Source organism: Sceloporus occidentalis, unplaced genomic scaffold (assembly GCF_023333645.1).
Source record: "Sceloporus occidentalis isolate IW3139 unplaced genomic scaffold, rSceOcc1.0.p SCAF_13, whole genome shotgun sequence".
In the NCBI taxonomy this organism is placed as follows: domain Eukaryota; kingdom Metazoa; phylum Chordata; class Lepidosauria; order Squamata; family Phrynosomatidae; genus Sceloporus; species Sceloporus occidentalis.
Window position 1 is genome coordinate 13397251 of NW_028316993.1, and position 15180 is coordinate 13412430.

Below are 15180 nucleotides of genomic sequence, written 5' to 3' on the forward strand. Positions count from 1 at the left end.
TAGGGCACTTTAGGTTTGCTGGCATCTGTCAGACGGTTTCATTTGGGCAGGTGTCAAATAGGAAGCCTCACCAGCGGTCACCTCTCAGATGGCAAATCCGATTAGACACAGGCTCCAGCACACACAAGCATGAATGTCACTCGGTATCTAATCGCACAACAAATCCTGTTTGTCTCTGTGATGGATGTCACAGACGGGAGCGATGCTCACAAGAACCTCTGCCTATTTATCGCCAACTCTGGAATTTGCAATTACCTAATTTTATTTGGGGGACAGTGCTGCCATCATAGCAATTCACCATCTTTCCATTTGTGACCCCTGCAATTTTGTTTAGCCTGCTGCATCTGTAGAGATTGTATGTTCCTCGATTCTGTTTCCTCCACCCCACCCTTGCCTTACTGGTTATCTATGCGCAGCTGCACATGTGTGCATGGATTAAAACAGCATGAAAGGACGGGATTTTTTAATGCAAGCACAGCATTAAGCGCCGGGATTCGGTTCCGTACTGTGATTTAATAAATGCACACATGCGCAATCGGAGCACGATTGCGATTCCTGTCCCCGTCGTGTTTTAGTCAATGGGCGTATGCGCACCTGCACATGGGTTTAAAGGGAGAAATATATGATTGAAAAATGCAGCAGAATTGTGCTCCTACCCCCTTTGGATTTCATTCTTGATATTTAGATATTCAGGACAAACTAAGAGAGAGGCTGAGTGGAAGGTGGAGTAAAGATACTCACAGCACAGACAGAGCTAGGCTTGGTGGACTGCTTTTGCTTGAGCCGTCTGGGGCCTTTGACCTGTAACGTTTGATTTGCGCATAACTATCCCCCGACAGACGCAGATGTCCTGGAGAGATGAGTGTGCCCATTTGAACCCAACCCAGGGTGGCAGGCAAATCTGGTTTAATCTTGGAGAAGAAGAGCATCCTTGGCAGAATTGGGGAGAATATTGCAAGGCCGCTGTATGGGACACACACATTTATCTTGTCTCGCCAGCCGTATTGTTAGCATTGTGGTACAAAGATTTTAAATTGTAGTGGTTGGAAATGATGCTCAAATTCAGGGATGTTTGGAGGACCAGAGAGGCACAAATAGCATGCTGTGAGGAAGTTGTTCTGCAAGGATGGCGGCATACATCTCTGCCCTGAAAGGAGATTCATGGATCACAAGGTCAGTACCAGGATGAGACGAAAGGTACGTCTACACTGTGGAAGTAATGCAGTTTAACACCACTTTAAGTACTGTAGCTCCATCCTATGGAACCCTGGGGTTTGGAGTTTACAAGTTCCTCAGCTTTTTCTGCCAAAGAGTGCTTCCTCACGAAACTAGAAATTCCAGGATTCTGTAGGATGGAGCTATGTTGGTTAAAGGGGTGTCAAATTGTGTTATTTCTACCATATAGATACACCCTAAGAGTAGTATCAGCCAATTCTGGTCTACCTCCCATTCTCTTGGTCTTAGCTTTCCTTGCCATCTCAAATTTACCATTCCCCCAACCTGGTGCCCTCTTAATGTGTTGAGCAGCATGCCCATCATCTCCCTTGGTGCTGCCAGCTGGGGCTGATGGGAGTTGCAGTCCAGTGCATCTGGAGAACACCAAATTGGGAAAGCCTCTTCTGACCAGTCACTTATGTCTCCCCCAGCTTGACACAGCAAGAAGTTAAAGAAATGGATAGCATAGGAGAGACAGAGAGATCTTAGCTGTTTCCTCGATTCTGTAGATTGCAGCCTGTCCTTGTACTGTATAAACATTAAAATATGCCCATTATTATTATTATTATTATTATTATTATTATTATTTACAAAAGCAGCATTGACTTCTGGTCCCTCGAGTTCTTAGCTTTTTGTGGGTTTTTCGGGCTATGTGGCCAAATTTGAGAAGAGTTTGTTTCTGACGTTTCTCCAGCATCTGTGGCTGGCATCTTCGGAGAATGCTGGCATGGAAGAGAGTGGGGTATATATACTATGTGACCAGAACAACCCAGAGATTAACATGTAAATCACTCCCTCTCAGCCAAGGGTCATACAATATACATATACCCCACTGTCCTCCATGCTGGCATTCTCTGAAAATGCCAGCCACAGATGTTGGCAAACATCAGAAACAAACTCTTCTAGAACATGGCCACATCACCCGAAAAACCCACAAAAAAACTATAGATGCCGGCCATGAAAGCCTTTGGGGTTCTTGTTGGGGGGCATTTATTTTATTTTATTTTATTTTATTTTATTTTATTTTATTTTATTTTATTTTATTTTATTTTATGTGTGGCTCCCAGAGGCAGAATTGTGGCCCACGGTCCCTCCGCCTTGGTCCACCCCTGCCTTAGAGAGTATGACTATCATGGGAGCCAATTTCCAATCATCTCTGGCATATTACCTTTGAATTTCTTCTCCCCTCAATCCTTCCTTTCCTTCTCCCTTTCTCTGATCCCCCCCTTTTGCTTTGGTTTTGGCTGTGATGAGAATTGGGTCAGTGAGGTAACCATGGCAATCCTTAAGCAAAAGAGAGTCTACAATCCCAGCTCCCTCCTTCTCTCCACATCATCTCTCTCCGGCTCTGTCTCTCCTCTTGCTTTGGAGATCCGCTAGTCTGTTTTTAAGCTGCATTTGGGGGGTCTTTGAGTCCCCTCCATTCGGAGACCGGGTGCATATGAGATAGGGCAGGTGCCAAGGCAGAAAAGCTGGTGAGCACCCAGGTTTCCATGATCCAGTGTGCGCTTGGATGCAAACCAGACCCATCTCTAGGTAAGCAGACTCCATCGTCTTCTCCTTGCAAGCACAGAGACTGAATTTTGTATTTGTTTTAGAGGAAGGGGAGAAAGGGAGAGGCACTTTCTTTGCACCATAAGGCTTGCCGGTGGCAATCTTTCGGGGCTCAACCCAGTTGTTGTTGTTGTTGTTGAGTGCTGCAAGAAAAGCATCCCCTCTCCGCCTCCAGCCTCACCCCATTCTAGACAGCTGAGGCTCTCTCTGAGCACCATCTCCAAACTGAGCCTGTAGTAAGATTGCAATTCGTGCATGAGCATCTTGATAGGATGGCTCAGCCACAGCCGTTGGGGAAGAAAGTGCAAGTTTTTGCTTTGATAGTGGACTCACCTATTCAGTATTCTCAAAGGATGCATGGAGAGTTGATGGTGTTCATGGTGAGAAGGATGACAACATCATCATCGTCATCATCAGCCATGATTCTATATCATGGTCTACATTGCATAAATTTACACATTCTTCTTCTTGTTGTCGAAGGCTTTCATGGCCGGCGTCCATAGTTTTTGTGGGTGTTTTGGGCTATGTGGCCATGTTCTGGAAGATTTTATCCCTGACGTTTCGCCAGTATCTGTGGCTGGCATCTTCAGAGAAAGATGCTGGCGAAGCGTCAGGAATAAACTCTTCTAGAACATGGACACATAGCCTGAAAAACCCACAAAAAACTTCTTGTTGTGCGCCTTCAAGTCATTTCCGACCTATGGCGACCCTAAGGCAAACCTTTTGCGGGATTTTGGTGGCAAGATTTGTTCAGAGATGGTCCATTGCTTTCCTCTGGGGCTGAGAGTATGGGACTCGCCTAAAATCACTCAGTGGGTATGATCGAGCGCAGATTTGAACCCTGGTTTCCAGAGACCTAGTCCAACACTGAAACTACAACAACATACTGGCTCTCGTTCTAGTGAATTGCAGAGGTGTGTATTGGGGCACTAGAAAAAGTGTCTGGGAGTGTATCAGGCTCTACTGATGTGCATTTGCACTCCCTAGCTAGTGTCCCAATGTGTATTGGGTGGGATATACTGATGGACACCAGCAGTCCCTTGGTATTGTTTGGATGGGCTAGGGAGGAAAGGGTTAAAACACACAAACACACACACACACTGCATGCAATCCTGATCTGTATTGCCTTCTTAGACGCTAGCATTAGAGGCATGCACACAACTTTGCATGACATGTTTTTACACATCATATATACCACAAGAGAATCATGTGGCCCTCTAAAATGGTGTTGGGCTTCAACTCACATCATCCTTAGCTGACCTAGCCAGTGTTGGTGAATGCTGGGAGTTGCAATCCCACGTCATCTTAGAGGGCTTCCCCATTCCCATCTCTGACTTATCATTCGGCCTTAAGGAAAATTACAAGATTTTTACAAGGCATCTTCAGAGCAATGCCAGCCACAGATGCTGGTGAAACATCAAGAATAAACTCGTCTAGAACATAGCCACATAGCCCGAAAAACCCACAAAAATCTATGGATGCCAACCATGAAAGTGTTCGACTTCACAAAATTATAAGACTTGGCCTAAAACTTTGACGCTGTAGAAGTAATGCGGATTGACACCACTTTGACTGCTATTGTGCCATCCTGCATAATCCTGGGATGTGTAGTTTGGTGAGGCATTAGCACTCTTTGGCAGAAAAGGCTGAAGACCTTGTAAAACTATAAATCCCAGGCTTCCATAGGATGGAGCCAAGGCACTTAAAAGTGGTGGCCAACTGTATTATTTCTACATTGTAGATGGACCCTAAGACTTGGCCCTAATTGTAAGACTTGGCCCTGATGCAACTTGAAAAGTTACAAGATGAAGTCTTAAAATTTGGCCCTATGACAGTTTATCCAAACTGACACTTTCCAGATGGATTTGAATCTGGAGCCCTAGCCAAGCTGAAGGATGATGAGTGTTACAGTCCAACACATCTGGAGGGTGTCAGCTTGGGCTAAGCTACCCAACGTCTTCGACATCACTTTCCCTCGAAGGCAAGGAGAGATCCTTCCAAATAAACACACTGCATTTAAAAGGCTAGAGATCTGATTGCCAAAGGATTCAAGGAAGCAAATAACAGATCCGAGAGCATTATTGCTATCTCCATTCCTGCTTTAGAAAAACAGATATATGAGATTCAGGAGGTAGTATTAAGGGGGCAATGGAGATAGTGATAAAGAGGTTGTGTGTTCTTTGGAAAACATGCAGATGTCTCCGAAACATTGCTTAAAAGAAGGCCGAAAGGGAATAAACCCATTAAGAGCAATTGGTTAGAGGACTTGAAAAACCCTTTTGGTCAACTAAAAAGGCTCATTATCTGAAATAGCTTAATTATTTCAGTACCCCAGCCTGAATCTTCTTGTTAGTTATTCACCTTAGTTTGTGGAATCAATTGAATTTAATGATCTCTTGACTCTGGGGTTGACAGTGAAATCCAAGATAGGGCTGCTATGCCATTAAGAGTTCTGCCCAGGGGTTGGCCATATGTTGTTGTTTTTGTGTGCCTTCGAATCGTTTCTGATTTATGGCTACCCTAAGGCACTCCTATCATCAGGTTTTCTTGGCACGATTAGTTCAGAGGAGGTTTGCCATTGCCTTCCCCTGAGGCTGAGAGACTGTGATTTGCTCAAGCTCACCCAATGGTTTTCATGGCTGAGCCAGGAGTCGAACCCAGATCTCCAGAGTCGTAGTCCAACACTCAAAACACTATGCCATGGTGGATCTCTTGTTGGCCATATTGCAAAGGACAGTGACATACGGCACCCACAAAACAGTGATACCAAATGGACAACCGAAATGCACCAAATACATGTTGCAAGCTTTCGAAGCTCCAGTGGCTTCTTCATGAGGCAGAGGTGTTAAAAACCATAGAGGGGGAGGATAAGTACTCACATGACTCAAAAGGGCCTGCCTATCTGAATGCCAGTACCCCCATGCCATCTGAACTGAGGACAACAACCACAACATCTTGACAAAATGCAGGCCTATGACTAACATCATCATATTTTTGTTTTCATCTTGTATGATTTTCAATACCTTTGCCTGATGAAGAAGCCAACGGAGCTTCGAAGGTTTGCAACAGGTATATTGTGCATTAAACGTATCACTGTTTTGTGGATTTGGCATGTTATTGCAATTGACTGTTGTGTTGAAGAAGGAATTTCAGTGCATTAAAGGTATTACTGTTTTGTGACCAATGCTTGATGAAATTCCTTCTTCCAGTAGCATAGTGGTTTGAGGGTTGGACTATGACTCTGGAGACCAGGGTTCGATTCCCAGCTTGGCCATGGAAACCCACTGGGTGATCTTAGGCAAGTCATACGCTCTCAGCCTCAGGAGAAGGCAATGGCAAATCTCCTCTGAACAAACGCCATGATAAGTTTCCTTAGGGTCACCATGTCAAAAATGACTTGAAGGCACAACCACAACCATTGCCTTGGTTTCATGTGGTCACCCTAACTGTCTCACCATCCAAAATGTACTTTTGTGAGTCTATTTAAGGGTACAGCTGCAGGAAATGGGGATAATGCAGGTATTACCTCCCAAAATAAGAATTGTGCTCCCCAAAAAGTTCTAGCCATTTCTAAATTTCTAGCAATAACTTAAAATGCCAGTTTGTTGTTGTTGTTGTTGTTGTTGTTGTATGCCTTCAGGTCATTTCTTACTTATGGCGAACCCTATGGTGTACAGTACCTATCATATCCCAGTTGAGAACTTAGGCATAGGGTTTAGGCAACTGAAGAAAAGAGGCAAGCCAAGTGACCCAGGGAATGTGAATCCAGCAAATATAAAGAATTCCAGGTATCAGTCTCTCGCTCTCTGCAATGCTAGACATTTGGGATCTGAAGGAAAACTTCATGGGGGGGCAGGATTCTTGTCTGGAAGGGCAATGCCCCATAGCTGCCATACAAAAAGGTGTTGCACAGATTCAGAAGTGAAGGGAAATAATGGAACCGACAATGAAAAGCAAAGGAGTTCATCCGACTGTTCAAATGATCCTCCGGTGCTTGGAGCAGAGATGCTCTTTAGTCTGGGGAACGAATCTGATGTACTCAACACAGTAAGCCGCCGCAGTGAAAATCGCATGCCAGCAGCTTAAAAGACGCTTCTGATTAAGAGCAGCTATGTTTAAAAGGCATTGGGATTGTTTTAACTGGTTTAACAGGCCTGCCTTCCGCCCAGCAAACGCCGGGGATTGCGGTCCCCTGAAGGGCGTTACAGATCTCTATAGGAGAGACTTCTCAGCACCTACAGTTTCCAAGATGCTTTGGGAGAAAGCCAAGTTATGTCAGTAGTGTTTTTGAGAATGCAGGTCACAGGAACTCCGGGAGATTTGTCAAGGTGAGGTTTGAATACCTTTTCACACCTTAGGTGAGCCCCGATCAAATATCTGGCTTTGTTTAATATTTATATGGGAGCCAGCATGGTGTAGTGGTTTGAGCATTGGACCAAGAAACCAAGGTCTGAATCCCTGCTTGGACATAGAAAACTCCTGGGTAGCCTTGGGCAAGTCACACTCTCTCAGCCTCAGAGGCAGGCAAAGCCAACCCCCAGCCAACAAATCTTGCGACAAAAACTTCCCAAATAATAGGTTTTACTTGCCAAGTGATAGGTTGCCATAAACCAGAAATGACTCAAAGGCACAGATGGTGAGACAACTAGGGTTGCCACATGAAATCAAGGAAATGCTTGCAAATTTGGTTTTGCCTGCTGTCTCTCCCAAGTTATTAACGCCAGGCAGCTTCCAGTGAGATCCTATATCAAAGAGATACGATGTGATGTTACACTTGCAGAATTACACCTGCACTACATCACCTTGTTATAGAATTGCAACATTGCACAAGCAATGCTTATGGCGCACTGATGCTCAAAGCAGAAGCATGCGTCACTGGCTGTCAGTGTGAAATGCACAGCGCACCATAAAACTCAGCAGCACTGCATGTGTGACTCTGTTTTCGTAAACTGTAGCTGAATATGGCCTTTCTGCCTGGGCCAAAACCCTCTGTCTGTTTGCGTAAGGGAACAGGTGCCTGCAACGGGCACCAAAAAGATGCTTGCCACTGCTTTCCTGCCCTAAAGGGAAGCTGTACAGTTTACATATTCAAAATGTGCACATCATGTATTTCCTTTAAAAGCCGCCTTGGGTATTGTGCACATCCTGAATGCCACTTGAGGAAAGGACCCCAAAGGGCCCAGTTGCGTATACAGTGGGCCCTTGGTATTCTCGAGTTTGCTTTGATACCAAAATCTGTGGATGCTCAAGTCCAAAATCTGTGGATGCTCAAGTATACAATGGTGTAACAAAATGGTATCCCTTATACAAAATGGCAAAATCAAGGTTTGCTTTTTTGGAATTTATATTCCTTTTCTAACATCTCCAAACCATTGATGGTTGAATCCATGGATAAAGAATCCGTGGATATGGAGGGCCAACCGTCAATGAAAGACGAAGTGGGTGAATGAAGAATGAAGGGTCCCATTATTTTGACTATTACGTTACGCCTTAATTTTCCCCTGCCGCGCTAAGTACTGCTTTGCCATTTACAACCGGCTTGGGAAGAAAGGTCTCCTGCCTCATTGGTTTTCAGGGGAAGAGAACAAGCGACCTGCTAACCCATTTTGCAGCACCGGCTGCTTCGTACTCTTGAGCAGCAGCCAAATCTTTGATTGAAAGGCTGGCGAATGAGGTCTATTTATCTAAATTTCCTGGGGAATGGCTGATATACAAGGCTAATTGGAGGCTGGGGGTGGCACTGGCGATTATTTCCATGCCATGTACAAGCCCTATTAGAAAGAGAACCTGGATCCTTAAGGGAGGAAATACAAAGAGGTTGCAGGCACTTTGTTCTGGGCTTGGAGGAAAATTCTCAATTCCACATCCAGATTCTGAGCTAAAGGGGCCAGGTCTTGCAGCTTGACTTGCAAAGCAAGCCAAAAGGGAGTTTGAAGCAGTCTACACTCCAATACCTTCCAACATTTCACAGATGAAAACCAGGACACTTGTAGGCAAGTGTGGTCAAGATGGCGAAAGTTACATGGACGAAGAAGAACATGCAAGCTAGGAAAGGGTGCAGTGGTTTGCTCTTGCTTGGGCCAACTGGGAAGAACAAGATTCCTCCCACTCCACTCTCCTCTCCCCTTTGAGTTAATGGAGTACAACATACTTTTGCACTTCGAAATTGCTTTGCTGGAACTGAAGTAAACAAGGCAGAGAAGAAACTGGGATATTTTAAAAGCAGATGAGGAGGCATAGTGGTTCAAGCACTGGAAACCAGGGTTTGAATCCTTGCTTGGCCATGTAAACCCACTGAGTAATCTTGAGCGAGTCGCACTCTCTCAGCCTCAGAGGATGGCAATGGCAACCCTCCTCTGAAGAAACTTGCCAAGAAAACCCCATGATAGCTTCACCTTAGGACTGCTACAAGTCAGAAATGACTTGATGGCAGACACCAATAACAAGATGCACCAGAGCTCTTTGACAGACCAGGTTGGATACCTCCCCAAACTACAAATCCTACAGGATGGAGTCATGACTTGAAGTTTAAAAGCTGCAGGTAGTAACCTCCTCACTCAGAGCCACTAGTTGTCACCGCTGCCTTTCTAAGTGGATGGTGCATCGCCTTTCACTCTTTGCAGGTTGCCCTTGTTTACAGGTGGATTCCTAAAAAAGCGGGTTGCCTTCCACCCACCCAGGCTGTGTTCAAGCGACTGCCACCCCCTCCTTTCACCACAGGATCCCTGGCATGCCCGCTTCATGCAGCCACTTGCCACCCACACAATTCATCAGAAATGGAGAGCAGGAGAGCCGGGTCCACCAAGCAGAAGTGGGCGTTGGGAGATGCCTGTAATTTACCACAATGGAGGGGGAAATCTTTGCTGGTTCCTTGCTGCTGTTTCTTGCAGGGTGGAACAGAGAGAGAGGAAGAGACGATACAGGATTTGCCAGCTGGAGGTGGAAAAAGAAAACCAGCTGGTGCTGAATAATTTCACAACATCTATATTCACGTAGAGATGCTTGTGATGTTACAGTATATGGCATCTGTAGTGGTGGAGGGACTGATGTGCTTTCCATTGTTCAATGGACACTGATGCACATCTGGGCACATCCCAGTGCACATCTTAGCACCAGTTAGGATGTGCCAAAGCATAGCAGGAGCACCCAGTGTGCATCGTAAGTGTAGCATAAATGCCCATTGAACATTGGAGGACCCTTGCTATGCCCAGATATTCATCTTGAATGTAAACAAATATAGGAATACCCACCTAACTTTTCCAAGCTTGGTCCCAACATCACACAATTGGGTGTCAATCCATGTGGAAGTTGTTCTCCACAAGTCCCATAGCAAAACATAACATGGCATGAGTAGGTGCATGCGGATAACCTGGTGCAGCAGCCAGTTCATTTCAGTGGAACTTGGGCAAAGGATCATCTTGCTGGATTGTGTCCCTTGGAAGGCAGTGACTGGGATCCTATTGGTGTCTTACACAGGTGTAAGTCCCACTACTGAAGTGGCTGGACATTTTTGACCTCATTCATTCATGGTTGTGGAAGCCGATTTGCACACGGGGTACTCCTGTTCATTGATATAATGGCTGTGTATACATTTTGTGCACAGATGCACTTTCCTCATCCCACATCCATGTGCATGTGCATTCGATTGTGTACTCAGTTGCACATGTTGTTAGTTTGGTTCGTTTGTGCAATGTCGCCATGTTGAGATGCATGCTACACCAACCACAGCCTGCAGATATTTAGTTGTTATGCTCCAAGGCAAGAAAATATCCTGGAATGGCCTGGCAGACGGTTTCTCTTCTTCGACTTGGTTTTCTGACCCTAAGAACCTCATTTGCTTGAGAGAGATGGGGTGCAAAATTGCTACCAAAAATGATGTAGATCTAGGCCAAGCTGAGGGAAGGATTCTGGGAGCCGTAGTCCACAAAAAGTAAATGATTTTCTGAGCAAGGGAGTTGCCTGTGCCTCTCAGAAATCCAGACTTTGCTCTTATTTCAATGTGATGGTGTGCATTTTTGTTTTGTTTTTTAATCCATTTTCTTTCTTACATCTGAAGCAGCATTCCTGGAAACGTTTTCCCAGGCGCCGGTACCAGCGCCTCCCTCCGTTATTACAAAGTGCCATGGCATGAATAATTTAGCTTCCTCTCAAAGATGGATCCATCCCCCATCCCATGGGAAAGCTGAATTATTGATGGCAAGGAGGAAAAGCAAGAGCGAGCAAGTTTCCCAGCCAAGTTTTTCACACCTTTTTGGGGAGGGGTTGAAATCGGACCTTCATTGGAAGTGTCACAAACACCGCAACTGGCCCAGAACCACAGAAGCAGCCCAATAACACCAGTGCATTTTTGGATCTTTAAGGGATGGGGAGACGGGGAGGTTCAAGTGGCATGGGATGTAAGGTTTTGGAAAGGTCCCCAATGATGCTAAAAACCATGCATGGTTCGCCATGCATCCGAGAAAGTAGACCAAGCTCATGCTACACCTTCTTTTGCCCATTTAGGCTGCATCCATGTTGCAGAAATAATTCAATGCGAAGTTGAAGGCTTTCATGGCTGGCATCCATAGAGGTTTGTGGGTTTCTTGGACCTTGTGGCCATGTTCTAGAAGACTTTATTCCTGACGTTTTGCCAGCATCTGTGGCTGGCATCTTCAGATAATTAAGAAGAATGAAGATGCCAGCCACAGATTCTGGCGAAACGTCAGGAAGAAGCTCTTCTAGAAGATGGCCACATAGCCTGAAAACCCCACAAAAATCTTTAGAAATATTTCAGTTTGGCACTACTTTAACTGCCGTGGCTCAGTGCTGTCGGATCATGGGAATTGTAGTTTTGTGAGAGATTTAGCCTCCTGTGGCCAGAGAGCTCTTGTGTCACAACTACAGATCCCAGGATTCCATAGCATTGAGCCATGGCAATTAAACCACATTTATTCTGCATTGTAGATGCAGCCCCAGGTATAGGATGGGGGATATTGGGATTAGTGGTACTCATGGGAAAAGGAATGTGGGATTTTGGCTGATAAAAGGTGAACATGACCCAGCCTGACTTTCCTGCAAAGCAAGATTGCATTGTTAAGATCGTAGCCTGATTCAGCAGAAGTCTCTCTCTCTCTCTCTCTCTCTCATATATATATATATATATATATATATATATATATATGAGATTATTCACATTAAATCCTTTTCAGAGGGGAAAAAGACCTTCTGGGATCACTATTTTCAATCCAAATATTGAAACTGGATAATACTTGGGAACGTCTGTAAGTAATGCGTTCTCTTGTGGATTACGCATAAGCCTTCGGAGAGATAAATCTAATGTACAGACCAGCCCTGTCAGTTTTTCTCTGGTCAGGTTTCAGACATGCAATTGTGAGCTTGTGTTAGCTGCAGATAGAAAGGTTTGCTTCTTTAAAAAACCATTCTTGCTTATAAAGGTAATGTGAGAATGTTCTTCCTTCAAGGGAGAGGTTATGTATCCCAAAAGGATTGAGAATAAAGACCAGTGTCTGCCATTGTGCTTTGTGTGCCTTGGTGAAATCAATTGGTTTATTCCAGGGCTTGGTACAGTTTGGGTGTTTTTGGACTATAATGCCCATAATTCCCCAATCATATGTGACAAATATAAATTTTACAAATGTGTTCTTTTAACTGGTTGGAAAAGGGATTTTTATAGCAATAGCAGCTTCATTTATATACCGCACTAAAGTAGTTTTTCTCCTTCCTTCCTTCCTTCCTTCCTTCCTTCCTTCCTTCCTTCCTTCCTTTTTGTAATGCCTCTCAATTTTCCTGAAGTTATTTTCCAGTTTCATACTGCTTTCTTGTAATGTTAATCTGTTTTTTGTGTATACCATCATGAAATCATCTTTAAGAGCAATGCACAGGCTATATATTTTGAATGAATGAATGAATGAATGAATGAATGAATGAATGAATGAATGAATGCAAGCCCACACACTCTCTTTCTACCACCTTCTCTCTTGAAATGTGTCTAAACCAGGTTACTATCTTGTGGCAACAAATCCCATTGACCATACAGTAGCGCCACATGGATTGATGGATGGTAAAGTAGCTTCTGGGGAGGAAAAGTTGCACTTCATGGGGAAAACTAATGGAGATTAGCAGTGTAATCCAGACCTTTTTTCATTGGAAAATTAACGCCAGGTGGAGAGACACCTTCCCAGGCCAGAATCTGCAAGAGTCAGTTTAAAGAAAACTATTAATTCAAGAAACCAATTACTTTAATAAGGAGTTGAGATCGTTTGCACCTGAACAGGTGTGGAAATAATGTTTAGAGGCCGCATGTGGCCTTCAAAGCCACATTTAGGGCCTTTGGGCCACTAACAGGTTCCCTTAAACCCCAGCCAGATTTAAAAAATCAGTGCAAAAAGAAGAAATAGTGTTCTTGCATGGCTCTAGGAGTGATGATTCTTTCTTTATGCAAGCTGCACATCAAATAAGAATTCGTTCCCCGCCAAAAACGGGAATGAATTCCCAGTCACTTCTTGGAGCAAAAGGAGAGAGAGGTTTGGGGTTGTTGCCTTGAGCAAAAGCACTGGATGAAAGAAAATGGGGGCTCTTTCGGAAAAGCAAGACACTGGAAAGAACGATGTGGCCAAGACTTGGCTTGCAGGCACTCAACGTTGAGTCTTTTGACCTTTTGGATATTCAAAACGTTTCTTACTCATTTCTGCCCTTTTGCAATGCAAAGGTAAAGAGAGAAGGGAAGGGCTAGTGCAGTGGTTCTCAACCTTCCTTTAATACAGTTCCTCATGTTGTAGTGACCCCAACCATAAACTTGCGGTGTCTCGGTTCCTAAGACCATCAGGAATATGTTTTTTCTGATGGTCTTAGGTTCGACCTCCCCAAAGGGGCCACAACCCACGTTGAGAAATGCTGGGCTAGTGGGAAAATGGCAAGGGTCTGCTGTTGGATAAGTTGTTTGACAGTGGAAATAGGCTGCCTTAGAAGATGGTGGACTTTTCCTCTTTGGAGGTCTTTAAATAGAGATGGAATAAGCCTCTTTCAGGAGTGGTTTACTTGTGTATTGATTCACAGCCTGTTCCTCCCACAGTTCCTCATCTCATCTCTTGCGTCTTCCATTGCAGATTCACCCTGCCAGCCAGGAGCCACTGAGACCCCCTCGGGTGACCATGCTGAACGGGGAGACGAGTTCGTCCTCAGCCAGGAACGTGATCCGAAGCTCCAGCATCAGCGGAGAGATGTACAACATTGAGAAGAGCAATGGGGGCAATCCGGATTCAGCTAGCCTATCGTCCACGAAGAAACGGCGCTCCAGCCTTGGAGCCAAAATGGTGGCTATCGTGGGTCTCTCCCAGTGGAGCAAGAGCACAATGCAACTCAACCATCCTGGTAAGGCTGACTCTCTCTTTTTGTGCTGCATCAGTCTTTGGATTGCTAGAGCTCCTTTTGCACAACCAAAAAAGTGCAACATATGTATAGGAGCTTACACAGATGTTAGGATACCAACAGGATTCCAGCCAGAGTTGCCCAGAGTCTTGGATTAGTGCAACCTAGAACCCAATATTAGCCATTGGATAGATTTTTGTGGGTTTTTCAGGCTATGTGGCCATGTTCTAGAAGGGTTTATTCCTGACGTTTCGCCAACACCTGTGGCTGGCATCTTCAAATTTATCTTCTCTGAAGATGCCAGCCACAGATGCTGGTGAAACGTCAGGAATAAACTCTTCTAGAACATGGCCACATAGCCTGAAAAACCCACAAAAATCTAGGGTTGCCAGCCATGACAGCCTTCGACTTCACATTAGCCATTTGACGTTAGCCATTTGTGCTGTAGCATCTTTGTCACAGGTGCATTCCCAAGATCCTGGGATGAGCTTGCTTGTTCTCCTGTGTGGTGGAGAACACATCTTGGCATCTAAACCCTTTCCCATTTTGTCCCCCTTCGTCTCAAGATGGGGTTTGTGTATGTGTGTGTGTGACATACATCTGCCTGAAATCCTGGAGAGCCACCATCACTAGTAGACTAGTAGACGCTACTGAGTCAGAAGGATCAATAGTCTGCCTTGGGAGGAAAAACAGATACTTGTCTTCCCATGCTGCTCCTGGCCTCTGCTATACTGCCTTGTCTTCATTTTGCATTTTGCCCTTTCCTCCCTACCCAGGATGTTTCTCCTTGAGGATTTTCACTCTGATCTACCCAGCAGACAATTTGTGCCTGGTTTTGGCTGTGGCTTAGCTGTGGACATCAGGGTCAGCTGCTGTGCGCTGGCACCGCACTTGCTAAGCCGTCGCCTTGTCCGCAGGAGTTAGGAAGGGTTAGCACATAATGGACAGCTCACGCCGGCTTCGCCACCTGCCCTTTCCGTCCCTTCTCTTGCCAGAACAGTGATCAAATTATAATCATTTAATGAGGGGAAATCCCATTGCCTT

The 15180-nt window shown here is 44.9% G+C and overlaps 1 protein-coding gene across 2 annotated transcripts in view; it reads left to right on the forward strand.

The window, feature by feature from the left end:
• LOC149305020 (regulating synaptic membrane exocytosis protein 3-like) overlaps positions 1–15180 on the forward strand; it is a 46636-nt gene that overhangs the window by 10981 nt on the left and 20475 nt on the right. The window contains exons 1-2 of one of the 2 annotated variants that reach the window (XM_089478383.1): positions 2557–2751; positions 13875–14139. In XM_089478383.1, the coding sequence (XP_089334509.1) occupies positions 13920–14139 (220 nt within the window). In that variant the 5' untranslated portion in view covers positions 2557–2751; positions 13875–13919. Of the gene's footprint in view, positions 1–2556; positions 2752–13874; positions 14140–15180 lie in introns of those variants that run through there. The other variant, XM_089478382.1, reaches the window with a different exon arrangement.